This window comes from Podarcis pityusensis (genome assembly GCF_964106645.2).
Source record: "Podarcis pityusensis genome assembly, chromosome: 11".
NCBI classification, from domain to species: Eukaryota; Metazoa; Chordata; class Lepidosauria; order Squamata; family Lacertidae; genus Podarcis; species Podarcis pityusensis.
In genome coordinates this window covers 56,126,094-56,148,344 of record NC_138036.1, presented here as the reverse complement: position 1 = coordinate 56,148,344, position 22,251 = coordinate 56,126,094, and the positions used below count along the sequence as shown (strand labels likewise).

The 22,251-nt window shown below is 43.2% G+C and overlaps 1 protein-coding gene across 4 annotated transcripts in view; it reads left to right on the top strand.

Annotated features, from left to right (window-relative positions):
* The first annotated feature begins 6,677 nt into the window (after positions 1-6,677).
* DAPK1 (death associated protein kinase 1) overlaps positions 6,678-22,251 on the top strand; it is an 81,083-nt gene continuing 65,509 nt past the window's right edge. The window contains exons 1-2 of one of the 4 annotated variants that reach the window (XM_080972285.1): positions 6,678-6,858; positions 7,957-8,123. In XM_080972285.1, the coding sequence (XP_080828411.1) occupies positions 8,062-8,123 (62 nt within the window). In that variant the 5' untranslated portion in view covers positions 6,678-6,858; positions 7,957-8,061. Of the gene's footprint in view, positions 6,859-6,960; positions 7,530-7,956; positions 8,124-18,343; positions 18,553-22,251 lie in introns of those variants that run through there. The other 3 variants (XM_080972284.1, XM_080972286.1, XM_080972287.1) reach the window with 3 other exon arrangements.

Below are 22,251 nucleotides of genomic sequence, written 5' to 3'. Positions count from 1 at the left end.
GGAAGTGAGAACTCCACACATAGCTGCCATGTCCTTTGTAACATCACTTGCCCTCCTTTGTGAGCTCTACTGTGAAAATTAGCATTTTCCATTAGTTGGTGTTCTTATAGCCAAGAAGGACTTTGGTTTTCTTCCTTTTTGCAATTGCAGTGCCCCTCTGTGAAATATGCCACTGGCTTAGGCTACTGATTCCAGGGTATTTGATTCTGTTCTCCTTTAAAAAGTGATGCTTTGTTTATTTATGCACGGTGCTTTGCATTGTACATATAACTATTGCATCCTTTGCATCGTACATATAACTATTAAAGGCACTGTCTCAGAGACATAGGCTAGCCAATGTGATCCTTGCTTTGGAAACTTCAAGATCATACTGTTGCAGAACAATTAAACTTGTTCCCTGTTCTGGTAATCCCAGCAGATCTTACACTTCCCCCCTCCAGTTATATCCAGATTGAACCGCAATATTTTGGTAGCCCTTCTCAGGGTCTCATACTAGAGTGTGATAGAATGTCATGAGAGTTTAAGAAAGATAATAAATCCATAGAGAGAGATTTTGGTTTATATCACATTGTATGTCAAAGCTGTGCTAAGGCAAATAAAGCAGGATATTTAATGCACACATTATATCTAGAAGAAAGTTATTTGAGGATGGGAAATGCTAGAAAACTACTGCTTAAGAAATACAATGAATGATAATTAATGCTTATTTCTGTGTGAAAAATAATTTGCTGTACTTGCCCAGCCTTTCGGGCTGTTGCCATACCTGATAATCTGGAGTACTTAGCTTTTCTAGAATCAAGCCTGATAAGCCTGTTTTCCTTCCTGCTTGTTTATTACAGCATTTAACAAGCCAGCAGGATATAGCAGGTTACCAAAGGATATCCTCATACAGTATTTTTTTATGACGCAGTGAAACTGGAGAGGAAGAACAATATTGTGGAATGGAATAAGCCATCACTGACACAGCCTCTGGTACCAAGGAGATCCCAGGACAGCAACAATGATTACAGCCAACTGCTCTGAATTATATAGATAATTTCTGCATTATTTGGAGCTGTGGCACAGATTAAACACACTGCACATAATCATGCAGTTGATATTAAACTAATCTATATTTGTACCCAGTAGTAATGCAGCTTTTAAGACGACTTAAAACTTTCTCCCTTAAATATGTCCAGGAACACTTAAGGAAGTGAAACAAGCGTGGTCTGAACCATTAGATATATTTATGTCTCTTACTATGTGAACAGTATCATTAATGCTTGTGATATTCAGTGTAGGTGCTATCAGCACCCAACCCTAGAGTTGGAATAATTATGGGTTGCCATTGCACAATACAGAGAGAGAGAGAGACCCTTCAAATAGAAGATACCAATTTAAATGCATTACTTGTTGACTTCCAATTTACTGCTTTAGCCATTATTTGCCTCAAACAAGATCAACTATTTATTGCTAGGGAGAAAATATAGTTTTTCTACATCTCAATTCAATACAGCAAATTTTTAATTGACCCTGACAAATGATGGCACAATAACAGAATATATTTTATTGCTAAAATAAATATGGCCAGATAATTCTAATAACTTGTCTCTCTTTGCCCTAATGAACAACTAGCAAATTTCAGGCAATTAAGATTACCCTCTACAAAATTCAACAGAGTTGTTCTCAAGTGATAGCCTTAGCAGATTAACTGTCTGGATTTTGAATGGCTGCAGTTGGTTGTTGCACTTGTAACCCTGCTCTTCTGCTCTTAAGTGGCTAACTTTATGGTTCCCAGATGGTCTTAAATCCAGATAATGCTCTGGGCAAGAGACACAGAATTTGCAATAATACTTCATCATTCGCAGGTCCTATGCCATCAGAATGCAGCTGTACGCAATGCTACACTGTCTTCCTGAATACAGAGACTGGTGGCTGTCATTCATGCTCTGGCAACCTCCAGATTACACTCTTGTAATGCACTCTGCCTGGAGGTGCATCTGAAAAAGATTTGGAAACTTCCAGCTACTGAAGAATGTGGTGGCCCATGTTAGCAGACATAGAATGGTATTCACGTTAGTGGGGGGGGGGGGGTTGCAACAGCATTTCTCTTTGCTAAATTTAAGGAACTATGTTCACCGTTTGGTTAGGGTATCCACAGAACCTCTTTCCATTCTCCATTAGTAACCCCACCATGATAATTATAGAATATATTAGAGTTACATTAGGATCCCTGTAACAGACCAACCCAATTAGTTTACCATCCTTGCAGAGGTAAGCAACCTTGATTAGGTAGCTGTCTTATCTGTAACAACGTCCTTATATCAATGTCACTAATAATTTTAGATTAATGGAGTCTGCCTAATACTGAAAAGTAAATCTAAAGCTTGAACTTTGTAACTTTTTAATATTCCCAATATAACCTAGGACAACTCATTGGAAGTTATGACAGCCATGAAGTCCTTGTTGGACTATACTACGCATTTATTATACATAAATCAGGACAAAGAAAAACATGGTCGTTCTTCTAAGAGAGAGAGAAAACAAAAGCAATACAGAGAGGATGTTCCGCTCATGGGACTCCAGCAATCTGTGCTGGAATGTAAACAGACATGTGACATGTAACAATCCCACATATCTGCAGCAAGGGTGGAATGGAATTCCCAACAGTCCTAAGTCAGATGACCTTGGCATGAATGTCAGAGGACATCCAGTACCATAAGCAAGAATGCTTCAAACACCAGGCTTAAGATCACCTCTATCTATTTGATCATAGAATCCGCTAGCTCCCTGGGAAGTTGCTAAACTAAGCAGAATGTTAAACTTGTCCTTAGAAAAATACAAAAAAAACCCATAATCAATGCCAGACAAAATGTACCCTGGGTGCTTGCACAAGGAGAAATCAGACCTGTTCACCTCATTCAGCTACATCAAATTAGTTCTCTTCTCCACCATCTTTATTATTCACAACTTCATATTATTTATCAAGTTTATGTGGAGGAAGTTGGGAGCCATGGATCCCATATTTCTTGGGATGAGAAAGACTACATGTCGACAGTTCTTAATCATGCTGTATCCAACACCCAGAATTACCCAAATTATCAGTTCAGATAAACTGAGTCCTGGAGAGACAAAATATGTACACCTACACACCAGCCATTAGACAACTGGGGTTCCTTGTGTATGAAGACATGCCTTATCTGATTGTTGTACTTCCCTTGACCTTTGATGATCAGCATTTTTTATGAGATAAAAGAGTTCACACAAGAATTAAAAGCTGCTCATCTGCAGTAGGTTTTATGCTCCTTTGGGGTTGAAAACTTGTCTCAAGCATGAAAAGAAATAGGTAAGATAATACTGGATTAAATGGGTACAAAAACATTTAGTAGAATCGTGGAATCACAATCTCAATCATGAAAAGAAATGGGCAAGATAGAACTGAATTGAATGGGTAAAAAAACATTTAGTAGCATTGTAGAACCATCATCTAATGCTTACTTTTTACTTACTAATGAGTAAAAAAAATCACATTTTTCATCTTGGTAATAAAGTGTGAAATTTAATAAATACTGCAACATTTCTGTATAATTAGGAATGTATTTTGTTTTCCAAACTGCCTCCATTTGGTTTCCTTTCTTCAATCCTGAGTCATACCAAGAGTTTCATCATATTATATAAGCCAGCTGGTGAAGCAAGCTATATCTACGGTAATTCTCGGCAGTTCTCTTGGTTTTGTTTTGGCAATTTAAATTTCAGTACTGTCAATATGTAACAGGAGCAGGATACAGGATTTGTTTTACACAGTTCACATTGACTGAAAACTCAATATATACCTTAAAAACCTCGTAATGAAATGCTTTAGCCTTCAGAGTTATACAAGGCTCTTTCTTCTTCACCTTGAGCATAGTTAGATTGGAATTTGCTCCTACAAAAGGTAGTGATTCCAACCAACTTGGATGGCTTTAAAGGGGGATTAGATAAATTCATGAAGGGCAAGGGTATCAATGGTTACTAGCCCATGAGAGATGTTCCACTGTTGGAGGCAGTTTTGTTGGTATCCGTCTTTCTCAAGATACAATGGAGTGTGCCTCTGGGATTGAAGGCAAACTGCTGGAGAATCACAGCGCCTGCTGTGGTTGCAGAGACGGATAACTCATAACTGCTGCCTCTTGCATTGATTGTTTTTGCTGCATTAGTAGCACTGAAGTGACCTCTCCAGGGCGCAAGCCTGGGCACAGTGTGTGTGGAGGTCCTGGGCGGCCCAGACAACAAGATCCTCCACTCGGCCTCACTGATGCAGTCCAAGGTAAGCAGAACAATACTTCTGGCACCAGTTTGGCTGCAGGAGTTGCCGGAAGGAGGCATACAAGATGCTATTCAGCCGTCTTAGGGACTTCACTTTGGATTTGTGTAGGATTTGCTCCTTAACCTTTTCGTCTCCTGAAGATGCCCCACTAGGCAGCAAGTAGGGATTTTTCCTTGCGGTTTACTCCCAAAACCTTTCTCACGAGTAAGTATAATCTCAGTATACCAGCTACTAGGAATTACAAGTGGGGAGACTGCTGATGCATTCAAAATCTGCTTGCGGGCTTCTCACAGTCATCAAGTTGGCAACTGTGAGGACATAATACTGGGTAAGATTTGCCTCTGGCACGATTCAGCAGGGCTCAATTTATGTTGTTCCTTTTTCTGCATTTGATTTACACAGATATCCCTCTGGAAATTCATTCAAACTAAATTAACATACATATTGTGAACAGTAATGTCCTTTTAATATGAGTTTCGTCTTTGGTGCTGAGCAAATCAGCCCATCTCCTCCTAATGGCAATCGATCACTGGCAACATTGTTCCAGTGTCTGCTTCTAAAAAGAATGTAAGCCGCTGGTTTTGACCAATACACAGCTAAAAGGCTTCAGACTAAGCACAACAAAACTTAACCAATCACTTCTTTCCCTATGCTGAGCAATGATGCTAGTTATCTGAAATCAGCCAATGGTAGAGTCCTATCAGCATCCCTTTTCAGGCAAATTTAGCAAGGTATGTAGATAAGAGTCATCCCCTGCTTATGCAACTCCTTCTCTTCAGATACCCTTCGAAGCTGAGGGTGGAGCACCTTTCAAAAGCACTGCAAGACCTATTTGGACTCACTTGTTGTGAAACTGACAGAAGGATGGGGAAATTTACAGTATTTTAATTTGGTTTTGTAGGTGTTGCTGTAAATCTCAAAGTCTATAAATAGCAGTCCCTTGCACAGTAGTAGACTTAAACTAGCACCTTCTGCCATCTTCCCCAACACACATTATCAGCCAATTTTAAATCATTTTAGGCCTTCTGGAGTCAGTCACACTTTCGGAAAGGCTCATCTACCGCACACATTACAATACTTTCTGCCCCCCCAGACTTTTGTGAAAGTAAACAAAAAAACTATGTGAGTTGTTCCAGTTTTGCTATTGTTCACCTTTTATGTTCAAGAAAGTTTCATGTTTCTTAACCTGGTGCAGCTACAAGACAATCCTTTTTAATACGGTCCTTTATCTTATCTAATAAGCTTATCTTGCTTATCAGGCCAGAGAGCATTACTTGAAAGGGCAAGCTGAGGAGAGGGCTGTGATTCAGAGCCTCTTCTCAACCACAGGCTCCAGCTCCTGCATGCCTAAAGTCACAATGTTGTTGTTGTTCTTTAGTCGTTTAGTCGTGTCCGACTCTTCGTGACCCCATGGACCAGAGCACGCCAGGCACTCCTGTCTTCCACTGCCTCCTGCAGTTTGGTCAAACTCATGCTGCTGGCTTCGAGAACACTGTCCAACCATCTAGTCCTCTGTCGTCCCCTTCTCCTTGTGCCCTCCATCTTTCCCAACATCAGGATCTTTTCCAGGGAGTCTTCTCTTCTCATGAGGTGGCCAAAGTCTTGGAGCCTCAGCTTCACGATCTGTCCTTCCAGTGAGCACTCAGGGCTGATTTCCTTCCAAATGGAGAGGTTTGATCTTCTTGCAGTCCATGGGACTCTCAAGAGTCTCCTCCAGCACCTTAATTCAAAAGCATCAATTCTTCGTCAATCAGCCTTCTTTACGGTCCAGCTCTCACTCCCATACATCACTACTGGGAAAACCATGGCTTTAACTATACGGACCTTTGTTGGCAAGGTGATGTCTCTGCTTTTTAAGATGCCGTCTAGGTTTGTCATTGCTTTTCTCCCAAGAAGCAGGCGTCTTTTAATTTCGTGGCTGCTGTCACCATCTGCAGTGATCATGGAGGCCAAAAAAGTAAAATCTCTCACTGTCTCCATTTCTTCCCCTTCTGTTTGCCAGGAGGTGATGGGCCCAGTGGCCATGATCTTCATTTTTTTTTGATGTTGAGCTTCAGACCATATTTTGCGCTCTCCTCTTTCACCCTCATTAAAAGGTTCTTTAATTCCTCCTCTCTTTCTGCCATCAAGGTTGTGTCACCTGCATATCTGAGGCGGTTGCTTTAGCACTTTGCCCTCTCGCCGTCGATTAATCCCAAGCGGAGCCATTGCGCCCAGCTGCCTGGCCGTCGAAGCCACTCCAAAGGGCGCCGCAGGTGCGGCAGCGGGCCTAAGCGCCTCCTCCTCCTCCCCGCTGGGCAAACCGAGGCCAACCCTCGGGCGGCCCAAGCGCGCGCGCCGGCAGCTCTGGACACCTGTACGGCCGCGTCGCGCGCCTGCGTCCGCGCTCCCCGCCCCTTCGCCGCTGCCGAGCGCAGGTCAGGAGAGGAGGAGGACGGCGGGGGGGGGGGGGAGCGCCGCGCGCAGCTGCCTTCCCATTGGCCGCTGGCCGGAGTCCTTCTGCCTTGCTGGGCTCTCCCGGGAGCGAGGACGTCGGCGGGGGCGGTTGTCGCCGCCTGCAGCCAGTGCGGCCGGTGAGTCGCCGGCGCGAGAGAAAGAGAGCGCTACATGTCGGAGGAGGAGGAGGAGAAAGAGGAGGGGGCGGGTTCTCTCTCTCTCTCTCTCTCTCTCTCTCTCTGTCTCTCTCTCTCTCGGGCTGCCCCAACCCGGGAAGAGGGTCGCTGCGCCAAAGGAGAACTCCGGGGCGCGCGCTCCTCCCCCTGCAGCTGCAGCAGCCGCCGCCGCCACAGCAGAGCGCGGCGAGGCGAGGCGGAGGGCTTCCTTCCCTTTCTCCCTCCCTCCCTCCCTCCGCCGCTCCCTCCCCTCGGTTCGTTTAGCCCAGCTGCTGGCCGCTTCCCTCCTTCTCCGGCGCCGCTGCGTGTGGGGGAGAGGAGGCCTCGTGCGAGCGCCGAGGAGGGGAAAGGAGGAAAGGTCCCCGCGCGCCCCGGGAAGCAACCTGGGCAGGCCGGCGCTGGCTGCCTCCCGAGATGGATGTGGTCTCCTCTGAGGCAGGCGCCTTTTAAACCGTGTAGTAGTAGCGGCGGCGGCGGCGGCGGAGGCTCCTCCCGGTAGCACGTCCTAGTTGACCGGGTAACGGAGGGGGAGTCGCTGAGGAATGTGGCGCCCGGGCGGCTCGGAGGCGCCTTCCTGAGGTGGAAATGGTGGCTGCTCGCGCCGCTGCTCCGGCTTTCTCGGCCGGCGAAAGGTGAGGCGCGCTTGGGCGCTGCGCTTTGCTCTCTCGCCCGTGGAGGGGCTGGATCCGGGAAACGAGCGTCGGTTCTCCCCTCCCCTTCCCTCCCACGGGCCGGCGCGTTTCCCGTTTGGCAGCTTTGGAGGAAGGGGGAAGGCGAGGGAGAGCCCCTCTCCTATGTATGGACGGGAGGCCGGGGAAGAAACGGCGCCTTCCATTTGCCGTCGGTTCCTGGAGAGCAAAGTTGAGCAGCCCAAGGCCGCGCGCGGGCTGATCCGCACCGCGATTCTGAAACCGGGGTCGCCGCCTCCGCCGCTGCTGATATCTAGCGTTAACCGGTGCATGTTGCAGTGTGCAGATAACCACACCCCTCTTGCAAACGCAGGCGTTTGAATTAAACAACTGTCTTTCCCCTTCCCCGTCCCCACCTCTGTTTCTTCAGGGATTGCAGCCGCGAAATGCTGGAGGATTTTACCAGGGATGTGATGAGTTGAAAGGCGGCGACGGCCGAGTGTGTTGTTTTCCTTTCTGAGGAGTGGCAGCTATCATGACTGTCTTCAGGCAAGAGAACCTGGATGATCACTATGAGATCGGGGAGGAACTTGGAAGGTACCGTACTTGTTGGAAGGAAAAGTGCATGCGAGGTGGGCCTGTATCAGTAAGATTGTCCCCCAGTAAGGACCCCCAGCAGAGGGTCTGTGGAGGAAGAGAAGCCAGCGGTTCTGTTGGAGGAAGCAGGAGAAATGAGCAGACTGTGTTGGATTGGAGTGTAAATTCATTTGCTGCTAACCCCAGTGAGCTGCTTATGTGCCTCAGATTAAGGAATGTTCTGTGGTATATTTTAGAGCCTGTGCGCCTTATAAGAGTTAATATGTAAGCCAGAAGCAAAATGTGTTACACTTGGCATCGCTATTAGTGTTTCATAGAGAGGTGTCTCCTTGCATACATATATGTACTCAGATGACATTGCGTAGAAAGGTGATTCTAAGCTAAAGCGATTTTCTTCTGTATGTAAGGCTGGAGGATTGAAACATTACAGTTGATACTTGTATGTCTATTTTTATGTTGATTGCAAAAGTGGTTTGCATAGGCGGGTGGATTTTGTATGCACACTAAGTCCTGATGATAACAGTAGTGAATTATTAGTGTATGTGGAAGAATGCAAACCAGTTTGCAATATTAATACTAGCATGCAATATTAATAATTTCTCCAGCTTCATCTTGGTTCTTTAAGTATGAGGGTGCCTGAATACGGATAATTTCTAGCATTTGTTTTCAATCCAGTGGAGATCGATCTGTTTCAAGGTATCAGAGTTCAATTATTCCATTCCAGTCAAATGTCAGATCAAGAGATTTATAGTCATTAAGCAGTGTAGATTTAACACGGTCTCCATAAAGCTTGTTAGTTGAATACTACAGAATGCTGTGTCTATGCCACAGCTTTGTGCTGGAAAACCCAGACCATTGACTAGAGATTATAGTTTGCTTTTGGTTTTAAATCTCCTAGCTTAATTGCTAAATGAAGTGTGTGCTTTTTACAGTGTGTTGTGTTTGCTGCTTGCATTTTATCTTTTAAGGTATTGCTAATTTTTAAATTTAAAAACTAGGGGAACTATTGGTGCTTTGCAGTATAGCACTCTGCAGTACACTAAGGGTAAGATTTACCTAACAAACTCTGTAAGCTGCACAAGGGTTGCCCAATAAGGCTTTTTCCCTGAACCCCCAAAATGGTTGGGTGAACCGCCAGCGTAGGAATGGGAGGGTTCTCTAGCAAGCTGATACACTTGCACATTCACCATAGTGTGAAGTTAAATTTGCCCCTAAGTGTTTTATTATTCTTCACTACCATCACAACAACTCTGTTGGGAAGATTAAGTTGAGCCACTGACCTCCATACCATGATTTGGTGTGGGTCTGCAAACAATAGTTTAGAGATGAGCATTAACCATGGTGTACCAATGTGGACATCATGGCAAGCCATGGTTAGCAAAAAGTAGTAAGTGGATGTAGGGAACTTGCATCCAAAGAGAGAACATTGCATTTATTTAAACCTATAGAGATGCTCCTATTCACCAAACTCTTGTTTGTCATTACATCTAAACTGAGCTAGCGGCTTGACCAAAGTCTATACTGTGAGCCTGCCCTGTGGATGAAGGGGCTTTCACACTTGGAGAAAAAAGCATTCGTGTTGGCTTCCATCTTGATTTTTGTTCTTGCTTAAATGAGTTTACTTTTACCAGTGATGTGTGTATCATACAAAATTGTTATACAAAAATAGAAATCTGATGCTGCAGCCTTTTATTTCAATGCTGTAAACTTGGGGGTTTTTTGGGGGGAGTGGAGATGGGGAACAGTGTCCCTTCAATTATTGTGAATTGAATGTGCACTATTTAGTGTATAAAAGCTAAATTCCGTACCTTGACATGTTATGTGGGAATCCATTTCTCCCTAAAATGCACAGTAAAACAGTTGATCGCTTTTAATTCAGTAACCTTTAAATTGGTTTCTGGCAATCATCATACAGTGGCTGAAAACAAAAGTAGTGCTCCCATAATTCAGCTTAAATTTAAACATGGATGTTCTCCCATTTTACTAAGGGCAGTGCTTCTTTTTGTGCAGATTGCATCAGTACTGATGATTCCCAAGTACCATCTTAACAGGTAGTCACTAACAGTGCAAGCCTGTGCATGTCTGCTTGGAAGTGAGCCCCACTGAGCTCAGTGGGACTTGTTCCCAGTAAGTGAATAAAGAAATGCATCCTTCAACAGAATACTGATCAGAACTAATTGGGACGATTGTAGCATGTGCAGTGTCACGGCATTTGGGACTTTTTAATATAGAGAAAAGGCGAGTTGGAGGTGGCATGATGGAAGCATATAAAATTATGCATGGCATGGAGAAAGTGGACAGAAATGTTTTGTTGGAAGCTTCAGGACAGACAAACATAGCTGTCAAGCGTCCCTTATTTGGCGGGACAGTCCCTTATTTCAGCGCCATGTCCCGCTGCTGTCCCTTATTAATGATGTCTCTTAAATAAGCTACTGAAGGTAATGGGGCCCTTTCTATATCCAGCTTGCTTTGTCAACAACAAATTGTTGCTGTTTTTTTGTGTTGAATATATGCTATATGGTAATTTAAGGACCTAATAGGTATCTAAAGCCATTTGCACGCAACAAAATATGTATTTTATCAAAGTAATTGTTGATCCCTTATTTTGGCTGCTGATCCCTTATTTTCAAGGCTGCTGGTCTGTTATTTTCAAATCTGTAAGTTGACAGCTATGCAGATAAAGTACTTCTTAATGCAGTGCGTAGTTAACTAGGAAGCTCTGCTGCTGTGACAGGAGATGGTGATGGTCATCAACTTGGATGCCTGTAAATGAAGCTTGGTCAAATACATAGAGGACAAACCTTTCAGGGGCTACTAGCCATGATAGCAATGTTGTGCCTCTGCAGGTGGAGGAAGTATGTTTCCGAACGCAGGCAAACCCCGATTTGTATGGAGGTTATATTCTGGGTCAGGGGCCCCTGATTCACATGGAAGCACAAGAAGCACCTCTTTTGCCACACACGAGTCAGCTGGCTCGATAGAGAGGTCAGCTGCCAACCTGGCGCCCAGCAATCTCCACGTAGTCACAGTTGGATCTGCATCAGTAGCAAAACATGCCTGGTGCTTGGGGAATTTCAAACACTGAGTGCTACCAAAGCAAAATAAAAATAATGCACCATGGAGAAAATACGTAGTGTAGCAAATAAGTTGCAAATGATTTCTAGTTAAGTTGGAATCTAGCATGTTCATTTGTGTGCTGTTTTAGAAAGCTCTCTGAACTGGATTATCTTAATTAAGGGATTAAGTTGCAGCCCTATGCTGAGTCAAATCACTGGACCATCTGATCCAGTGTAGTCTATTCTGACTAGCAGAAGACCTCAAAGGTACATGAGATCCTTTAACTGAGGATGCTTGTGACTGAGAAGTAGGTACCCTATCTTTTTTAAAATCAGTAAACAGAGTGATAGGAGATTTGAACCTACAGCCATATAGGCAAAGGCTGCAGCATAATTACCTGTTTTAAACCAGCGAGACAGAGTGTCCTGAATACTTGCCATATGGACTGGAAGCCACTTCACACAAATGCCTTGCTTTGTGGAGCTGTAATCAAGTAATTACCCAAATGTTTTCTCATGTGGGCGGCAGTAACTATATGAATCAGGCCTTATATTTGTCACCTTGAGAGTAGTTCTGTCAAAATCAATGAGACGCCCGGTTAAAAATATTTGAGATTGGAATGTAAAATATTCACTAGTCACATTATCTCCATTAAAATACCAAACTTAAAACTAAGATAAGTACTTCCTTGCTTATCTTTTAAACAGATGTTTTAAGCAATCGGCTCATCATGCAATTTCAGAAGACCAAAGCAGATTTCGGTGGAAATGATTATGAAATGCAAGCAAATATAAGCCTGTTTCTGTTTAGTTCTCTTGCGGTTGCAAGCAGTGTGGCTGTGCATTTTAAATAAACAATTCTGCCGTTCTTTTATGATACTTTGTTGTTTCAAGGACTTTGTGTATGCGGTTGCCACAGTGCTGCATTCTTCTGAAACTTTTTTCATTGCTCCTGATCAAAACAGTCAAAACACTTAATCCTCATGAAGGTGGCTTAGTTTTACAAAGACCAGCCCTGCATCTAGGAAAAAACACACATTAAAAAACAGAAAAGTTGAAACTGCAAGAGTGCTGGTCAAGTCGTTCATGATATGTTAAATGAGCTAAATGTGTGGAAGGCATCTATAAAAATGTTCCCATTGTGGAACTGGAGCAAGCCTGACTCACAACGACTCATGCAGCTTTGCCTCTCTCATGCATACAGACAAGTTTCATACAACTGCACATTTAATGCGCAGGTTCCTTCTCTCAATCTCTGAATACAGTTGCTGCAGGCAAATAGGAACGCAGTTGCCAATGAAACTTGTTCGACAGTTTTTCATAGGTATTCCACTGGTCATTGCTGCAAACACTGTGTTCAGCTAAACGCACATAAGTAACGTAAGGAGGCAGACAGAATACAAGGCAGAGGTGGGGCCTGAACTCCAGTGCCTTGCGCCCCCACGACAACTTAAATTAGGTGCTAGAAAGTTTACAGAATCACAGAATTGAAAGTGACCATGAGATCATTTAGTTTAGCCCCTTGCCCTGCAGGAATCTTAAACCCAACATGGAACTCAAACTCTCTACCCACTGAGCACAGTTGTATCCATTTTGCAGAAGGCAGATGGCAGGATCCTGCCCCAAAATAGATTTGTTTGATTTAATATCTCCAATTACTATTCCATCCCAATTGCACTTCATTAGTTTTTCCCCTTGGCTTCCCCCCTCCCCAAAAGAAACTTTCCCTCTCCTCTCTGCCTCTCTGGAAGGCCTAGGAGAGTCTCTTGCAACATTGCCTCACAAACGCGAGAGGCATGCATGGAAGGCAAGGGAGGGAAATGAAGTGAGGGCTGCTTCTTGGGTCTGAGCTGCTTCCCTCACTTCTTGGCCTGGGTTGCTGAGTTCCTGCCAAGGCAGACCTTCGATTCTTTTCCCTCCGTACTTTGGAAGTTGTTGCCTTTGCTTTGCTGGAGCTGGTGGTGCAAGTCAGCAACTGGGGTGCCTTTGGATCGTGCCCTCCCACACCTACCTAGGAACTTTATTTACTTTATTAGGCACTATCAGTGCTTTTTTCTAGGGGAAAAAGGTGCCAGTACTGCACTTTTGAGTACCACCAGGAAAAAAATCAGAGTATACTTTAGTCCAGAAAGAGTTCAGAAACTCCCAATGATTTCATTGAAGTGTCTAGTTGAAAGTTGTTAGCACTTTAAAAAATCTTATCTTTGATGGAATGTACACCCATATTTGAGTCCCTATCCAGGAATTGGATGTTATCTCACAGAGCAAATACTTAGTAGCTACAACTATTTGAGTCCTACTTTGGTATGTTGTATAGAGTAAGTAACCATGGAACTTTCAACTTTGTTGGAATAAACACTCATAGCAGTGCACCTTTCAGTTGGCTCTTGGCTTCAGCTGTTCTGTGTGTTTTAATACAGTGAGTGGTAAATAAGAGGCTTACAAAATAAGATTGTGTTTGAAGTACTTATATTAAGCTAAACGCTTTGTGAAATTGCAGGCCCACAGCCTGATGCATGCAGATCCATTCTAATATGCTTGGAGACGCCTTTTAAAAAAGAAGGAATATACTATGCAGACTAGCTAGAGTTGTGCAACGACCCTTCCTCTAGTAACGTCCTGTTATATCTACTTTAGGGGATGAGAGCTTTGCTATTCAATACAACTTTTGCTGCTTTGACACTGGTTGCATTTGGACATCACAGTAAGCTATGGTTCACTGTGATGGGAATAAGCCACCCAAGCCTTTGGGTGCAAGGCAGAGATCTAAGGCATTAGCTTCCATTTTTGACTAACCACATTAAAGTACCGTATTTTTTCGCTCTATAACACGCACCCGACCATAACACGCATGTAGTTTTTAGAGGAGGAAAATCCGTAGGCATGTGGGACTTCCGGGTTGGCGCCATCGCCGAATGGCGGACTCCCTCCGAGCTCCGGAGGGAGCCTGCTCGGCAGGGGCTGGGTCCTACCGCACCGGCGATGCGGGGACCCTTAAAAACCACGGCCACGAGGGCCGTGGACATGGAGACTCGGCTGGCACCGTCAGCGCCCTCCCGACTCGTGAAGGAGCCTTTTTAAAGGCTACGGATCGGGTGCCGGGGAGAAGCGTGGTGCTTTGAGTCCTCTGCTATCCCTGCCGAGCGCAGCCGCATGCCATCCGGCGGAGAGCGCTGACTTCTTCCATTGAAAATTCGGACTTTTTAACAACAACCCGTGAGTAATTTGGAAACTGGGTTTAAAAGGAGGAAAAAAAAGAATTTCTTTTCGAATTGGACACGAGCGGGGGGGGATCCAAAAAGGAAGTCAGTCCCCCCCCCTATTGTAAACCTTCCAAGACAAGGACGGGGAAACCAAGGTCCAAAAAGATTTGTATCGCTGATAAAAACTAAGAATTCCACGATGGGGAATTATAAGAACTGTGCTGGAGGACGAATTGAGGGAGAAGAAACGTAACCCCCCCCCCCTGGGAACCGGGGTGATTGAAGAGAGAGCCTGGTGAAAAGAGTCGGAGATTTTGACAGCTGTCAAAGTAGCTGTCAAAGTCGGAAAGCAGAGAGGATTTTATTATGAGAACTTTGTTGGCTAAATTTGTTACAATTTGCTACAACTTGTTAAAACTTGGATACAAAATGGCGAAAACATGGATAACAATCGGACTTTTGGACTAGAGAAAACAAAGTTACAACAATCCCCCTAGAGGAGTTTCGGGACATTACAAAGATGGTTGTAAGTGGAAAAATACCATTGGAATTTTACAGGACTGGTTATCTTCTGGGAAAGCTGCAAAACGGAAATAATATTTTGTCTACAGGGTGTTCAGCTAAAGGAGACAATAGAATTTTCTATTGAAGAAAGGAAGGGACTGAACGCAAGTTTTTGTTCCTGAATAACAATAATCCCTGCAGACTTACTAAGCTTCTGAATTAGAACGTTTCAGCAGCGGAACAAGAGGAAACTGGACTACAATTTGGAAAGAACAATGGGGGGAGCTTTATTAAAGATCTGAAGTTAAGTGTTTTAAAAAATAATTATGAAAGGAAAAAAAAAAAAAAAAAAAAGCCAGCAAGGAGTTGGGGGAAATAGGCGATTTATGGATTGTAAGAATTCCAGGCGGATAACATGGTTTGGTGGTCAGGGGGAAATTAAACCGGGGACAGAGGGGGAGAACTAAAATCCAAAGGCTTGTCAACTTCTTTTTTTTGGAACTGGCTTTGTTTCATCTATTATACCTTTTATTTCTTATTTCTGATATTTCTATTATGTGGGGTGTCTTTATTATTAAAAAAAAAAAGGGAAATTGTGGAATAAAAATGGGGTGGGCCTTGGGAAAGAAATTTTTGGTTTTTTATTAAGGGTATTGATGAGGAGTGTAGAAATTTTAAATTTGAATAATGGTCTAAACAAATTAAGTTTTTAATCAGAACCGAGAGCTTGTGGAGCCAACAACATGAAAAAGGAATATGGTAGGGGTGGGGGAAGGGGGGAGTCCCAGAAAGTGGATATATGAAAATAAGGTTCTGAATGTATTTTAATTCTTACTTTCTGTATTTTTGAAAACTTTAATAAATATTATTTAAAAAAAAAAAAAAAAGAAAATCCGTAGGCATGCCACCCGTAGGCATTCCCTCCATAACACGCACAGACATTTCCCCTTACTTTTTAGGAGGGAAAAAGTGAGTGTTATGGTGCAAAAAATACAGTATTCTATATGAACCCTAAACTATGGTTAGCAGCAATTATGGTTCGCTCGAAACAAGCCAGCTTCAAAAACCACAGTTTGTTTCAAACAAACAATAGTTAAGATTAATCAGAGTTTGTCAATGTTTGGACATGCTAAATTCTAAAGCTTCCTAACTTCTTCTAGTGGCTGCATTGGAGAGACTGAGGGAGTGTATGAGATGAAGATCATCAGGCTTTATCCTTGAGCTCAAATGCAACCACTGACTCAAATCAACTTACCTGTGGTATGGGTTCACCAAATTAACAAAATATGATTTGCAAATTGGAATCTAGGTTTTGAAGTGGGTTTGCAAACTAAGTTTAGCAATATGAATTGTCATCTTTTAAAATCTACAAGTATTCTAATAAAAATAATTTCTTATTGCAACTCACCATAATTAATGAATCCCTTTATCAAACAGCCTGGGGTGGCTATCAAGTAGTAAATTCATGAGAAACAGAAGAAGAAGAAGGGAAGAAAGCCAACAAAAAACCGTGAAATAACAACCAGCACTAGCAATCAGTGAACAGATGCTATTAAACCGACAGGGCCACTTCCACTATGAACCAAAGACCTGCAAAAATAAATGAGTCTTAAGCTGCCTCCTAAATCAAAACAGCGCTGGGACTGAGTAGCTCAAAGCTGAGAGGGAAGTCCATAACTAGAGTGGTGCCATGGAGAAAACCTGTTAGATACATATTGGTAAACCTTTGAATCTGTTTGAATATAACATTTCAACCACACTTAGGCACAATTTATTGTGCCCCGCCCCCATCAAACGTGTTAGAAAAACTTTTACAGCAGTTCTGTTTTTAAATGCAAGTCAAATAATAATTGATAAATCATATCCCAGTTGATTTACAGCTGTGGACAACCCATATCTGCTACCCCAGCAACACTCAGCCCAAATTTCTGTATTGCTTGCCCCTGAGGTTACATCACTGATGCTATTTTACCTGCCTTTTTATCACAGTGCCCTGTGCTCTGCCCATATTACTTAGAACATAAAAGGACAATTGATACTGGACCTGGGTCTAAAGTAAGGGGAGGAACACAAATTAAATTTCATGGGGCCACGTGAAAATTAAACGTCTCTCCCCGTCTCAGTTCCATACTATTTGCTATACTGTATAGATTTTTCGAAACAGTAGACTAAACTGTGTCTGTAACTGTCTGTAATTAAAATACATCCTTGCTTTAAAAACCTTAACGTTATCTTGGCAAACTTGTGTTTCCAGTTCTTTGTTTGCCAAGATGCATTGGGGGGGAGGGGTGGACGGCAGAGATGGCATTTGTAGGAAAGAAGCAGTGGGCATGCAGGAGATAAGGCTGCTTAAAACCCATGTCTGGCAGTCCTCCCCTACAACTCTTCTGCCTCCCCACCCAAAGTTGGGCTGGCTTCCAGTTTCAGCAGTTGGCTGAGAAAAATGATTTAAAAACAGGCTTGAGGTTGGGTGGATTGATTTTTAAATCAGTGATGTTAAATCATCTAGGGAAAAGGCTGCTTTTCAGCTTGATTGACACACTCAGAGCCATTTATTTTAACCTCCATTCCCACTGTTCTACTCTCCAGATGAACAATGAGCTGCCTTGCCTTGCAGAGTATTTAGAGGAGGATTGCAAAGAAGCTGTGAAGCACACTGAAATCAAAGTTGCAATCGTGCATGTGTTTTCCTGGGAGTAAATCCTATGGAACATGTAGGACTTGCTTCTGAGCACTCGTATATAGGGTTTTGCTAGTCATACTAAGTGTGGGAGTGGGAGTTATGCTTGAGGAGGGGGCATTGCAGTTGTAGAATTCCTGTTTGATTGGGACTTGTAGGTGAGCCCAGAAACTACTCAGGCATTTTTATCAATCCCCGTCCCCCTGATTAACACCTCATGGGGATGGTGCCAGGGAGAACACTACCTCCATCACATCACAGTTCTTGCAGCCCTTCATATGTTGGAGACTGAGTTAGCATAAAAAGCATCTAGCCGCATTGGCACCAGGGCTCGTCTAGTCTAGCATTCTGTTCTTGCAGTGGCCAACCAGATATATGTGGAAAGCTCACAAGCAGGACCCAAGTGCAGTGGCTCTCTCTTGACTCGTGGTACTCAGAGGCAAACTGCCTCCAACAGTGGAGGTAGTGAGGAGATTTCACCCCTCCCATATCCAAGAATCTCCTGAGGAGTCTGCTGATTCTCCAGAGAGGAGGAGGCGTGTTCTGCTCTCTACTTATTCTGCTCCAGCACCAAGTCAGTCAGTCAGTGTCGGAGAGAGAGAGACTGAGTGTTAGAGATCGTGTGTAGAGATAAGGTTGCGGCTAAGAGCAGCTGCAGACACTCAGTGCAGTGCAGCATTTATTTATGCTTAGACCTATTTAGCTCTGTATATAGTTGTATAATAGTTGTAGATAGAATAAAGAAGATATTCTACAGAGCTGCTCTCCGAGTTGTTTATATACTCTGCTAGACTCTGCTGTGCGATGACTGTCTTCTTGTGGGAGTGAATCCGGTGCTCACAACTCTAAGCTGTGAGTCCACAGCACTTTGACCTGTTCCTGTGCAGAAGGTGGTCTCTGGAAGTGCTACCCAGCTCGCCTAGCCCAGTCGGGGCTGAAGTGGATGAGTCCAGTTGGTGGCACTGGCTCAAGGGCGATGCTGACAGGTAGAACATAGCAACTGTGGGTAGTAGCTGTGGATAGCCTTATCCTTTATGAATTTGTCTAATCCTCTTTTAAAGCCGTTTAGGGGCCCATCCACATTTCCACTTGATTTCTTAATATTGTTACCTGTTCAGCAAGGAGAGATCTCATTGATACACCTGTACAGTGTGCTAGTTCTGGTGCTAGATTCCTTTATACGACATTCCCTTTTGGGACTCATTAGGAAGGAGACGATGGCAACAGTCATGAACATCATAGTAAACTATAGTTAAAGATTTATTGTTCTAGGAAGAATCAGATCAGAATTCTCAGTTTAGTGTTGTGTCCAAGACAAAGGGTTTGGTTTGTTTCACTCAGAAAAAAGTCACAAGGTATAGCCTAGGCTTTTCTTGGCTTCCTAATCGTAGCTTGTATGAACAAAACAATCTATAGAAACAAACCCTGGTTACAATCTTAATTCTAAGCCCAAGGGCCATGGTTTCTTTCTCCCCAGCACTAGCAAGGAGGTAGTGGACATGACTAGGTCATGCACAGTAAATAACTATGGTTTACTGTGACATCTGAAAGTTAACGGCAGGTAGAGGGTCTGCCAAACTGCCAGGCAGAAACACTTGTGAAAGCAGCTGCATTCCCACTTGTAAACACCAGGTTGCTGAAAGGACCTGGATTTCAAAAATTAGGTTTTATCACATTAAAAATTCATCGTGCATAAGACCCAGTTTACATGCACCTGCTGCAGCAGTAATACGTCTGAATAGTATGAATTCATGGACAGGGTCAGTCTCTTGGCCTTTTCCAACTGATAACTGATCCATACTACTACTACTACTACTACTACTACTACTATTACTACAAGTGTTAATAAATGGGACCTAACCATGATGTGGGGTGAGGGTGATGCTGTGGTCTAAACCACTGAGCCTAGGGCTTGCTGACTGGAAGGTCGGCGGTTTGAATCCCCGCGACGGGGTGAGCTCCCGTTGCTCGGTCCCAGCTCCTGCCAACCTAGCAGTTTGAAAGCACGTCAAAGTGCAAGTAGATAAACAGGTACTGCTCCAGTGGGAAGGTAAATGCCATTTCTGTGCGCTGCTCTGGTTTGCCAGAAGAGGCTTAGTCATGCTGGCCGCATGATCCGGAAAAACTGCAGGCAAATGTTGGCTCCCTTGGCCAGTAAAGTGAAATGAGCGTCTCAACCCCAGAGTCGTTCGTGACTAGACTTAACTGTCAGGGGTCCCTCTACCTTTACCTTTAACCATGATATGTTGTTGAAAAAATAGTTGTGTAGCAAAAAAACCCCAAACCCCTTTTAACCATAACAATGTTACTTGGCATTTGCTAGAGGAATTAATCTTGCTGTACTTGTTTCTTGTTTTCAGAAGAAAACAAGAAGATGCTATAGCATCTTCTGAAACAAGTATTATAAGCTAGAGTTGCCTTGGGAATGTTGTGGCATTTGTTCTGATTGTCCCCTATGGAAGGTTTGAGGGTGGGGGGAAGAAACGATCCACTTGTCTGTATGTGTGTTTTCATTTGTATTGGCAGCGCCACAAAGAAAATATGAACCGTGTCCCAATGCTACCGGTAGTTCTCAAGACAGTGTTTATGACTGAAGTGTGCAGTTAAGTGCTTGAGAGCTCTGAAACCATAAGAGTTTTGAATCTATTTAGTTCCCCTTCTTTTCTTTTCTCTTAGTAAGGTAGAAAGGGGACTGGTACCTTCATGATCTCAAAACTCCTTTTAGAGGGACTCAGTTATGTTGGCACAATGTTCTACCCCACCCATTGTTTAACTCCCTTTTATTGCCATTTAGATTGTCTAACTGGCTGTGTTTTCTTAGTTCTGTTTGTTATATTCGTTTTTGTTTGATGTGTTATACTGCACCATGTTGTGAAACATGAATAATTTTTTTTAAAACCTCATAATCCTCATGAATTTGCTATCCCTCATAAATGCGCATGATTCACGGGTCCTCAAAACCATCTGCATCAAGATCCTACATCAATCTTCTTCCTACAAAAGTGTTTAGGTATGTTGTTCTGACCCCATTATAGTACGCTTATTACCCTAGTCCCATGTCCTTGTACTGAAATGGTGATGTGTAGGAACCCCATGGTTTCTTTGATCTGAGGCACTGTGTACAGCCTGTGTTCCTTCATCTCATCCCTCACCCACCTCCTCTGCTTGCTGTGGCTGAAAGAAATCATATTCTACTCCACAATATGAAGGGTTTGATGAATCCACCAGTGAATGGACCAATGGATGCATTCTGCATCATGTCTCAGAGCATCCTTATCTAGTCTCTAAGGCTGCAGTTCTAAGCCTGCTTGCTTGGAAGTCAAAGTCAGCCTTATTGATAAATTATCATCATCATCATTCAGTAGCTAGAAAAATAGGCACATCAACCATATATGCACCCTGGAAATTTCTTTCTTTGATTTTAATATCCACTAAAAAAAAATTAATGCATCCATGTTCAGAAAACATTAGCTATGAGGGATTGGCATCTGACTGCTTGAGTACTGGTTTGTCAGTTCCTGGCTTACTGGGAAATCTTAAGTGTATTTTATTTTATATGTTCTAGGACAAAACTGTATCTGTTACTTACATAAAGTTTCAAAAGTTCTAATTATTATTTGCTGGAAGTCTTGTATAACTTCTGAGGACAGAATAAATCTTCTTTTGTCTCCATTCATGCATTCCTTGACCTTCATCTGTCTCAATTTAAAGAGCAGGCTTTGACCTAATTGCTTAGTTCCATGTGATCACAGTTGTTCCCTACATCTAATCAGCTAGGCCTCTAGCCATAAATTCTTTTTTAAAAGTTGTGCTTTTTAGTTAGTGAATTAGCATCAGTAGGAGATCTAAGTTACAGCTGTTAGATTTCCCACCACTTTCTTTCATGTTTCCTATCATTGTTTGCCACAATGTTTTTTGGAGTGCACAATATATCCCCTGATCAAGTGCAGAGTAAATTGAGCAAATGAATTGACAGTTGTAGAGTAAAAGTAGATGAAACAGGCCTTGCAAACAATAATGGCTAAATAGATGTGCTTGGAGGATTACTTCCTACTTATGCCTAAAATTCAGCTATCAGACAAGTAATTCCCCCCCCCCAACTGATATAAATAAATTAAATTTGGGAGACTTAAACCTAAAGAAAGAAGATTAAAACATTAGCTAGTATTCCTGGCAAGTAGTCCTCAGTTAAGTCCGGTAACTTCTCAACAGAGTTGGTTCACATACCGTGACAGGCTATGGTTTGCACTAATCATGGTTTAGAAGCCAAATTTGAGTGCAAATGTAACTTGCTATGCAAAGCTCTGTCCTTGTGCTATGTTGCCTTTCAGTTCACCTGCCTCTCAGCAGAGTTCTAGGACACTGTCCCAAATACAGTAGATCTCGCATGTGTGACTGCTGGCAAAATGACTTTATTTGTGGCGTCACTTTGTAATTTGGCTACTGCTATGGACTATGGAAGCTGTCTGTGGACAAACGCTGGCTCCCTCGGCCTATAGAGCGAGATGAGCGTGCAACCCCAGAGTCGTTTGCAACTGGACCTAATGATCAGGGGTACCTTTACCTTTTATGGAGTTCAAAGGAATGCGGGTTAAACCACTGAGCCTAGGGCTTGCCGATCAGAAGGTCGGCAGTTCGAATCCCCGCGATGGGGTGAGCTCCCGTTGCTCGTCCCTGCTCCTGCC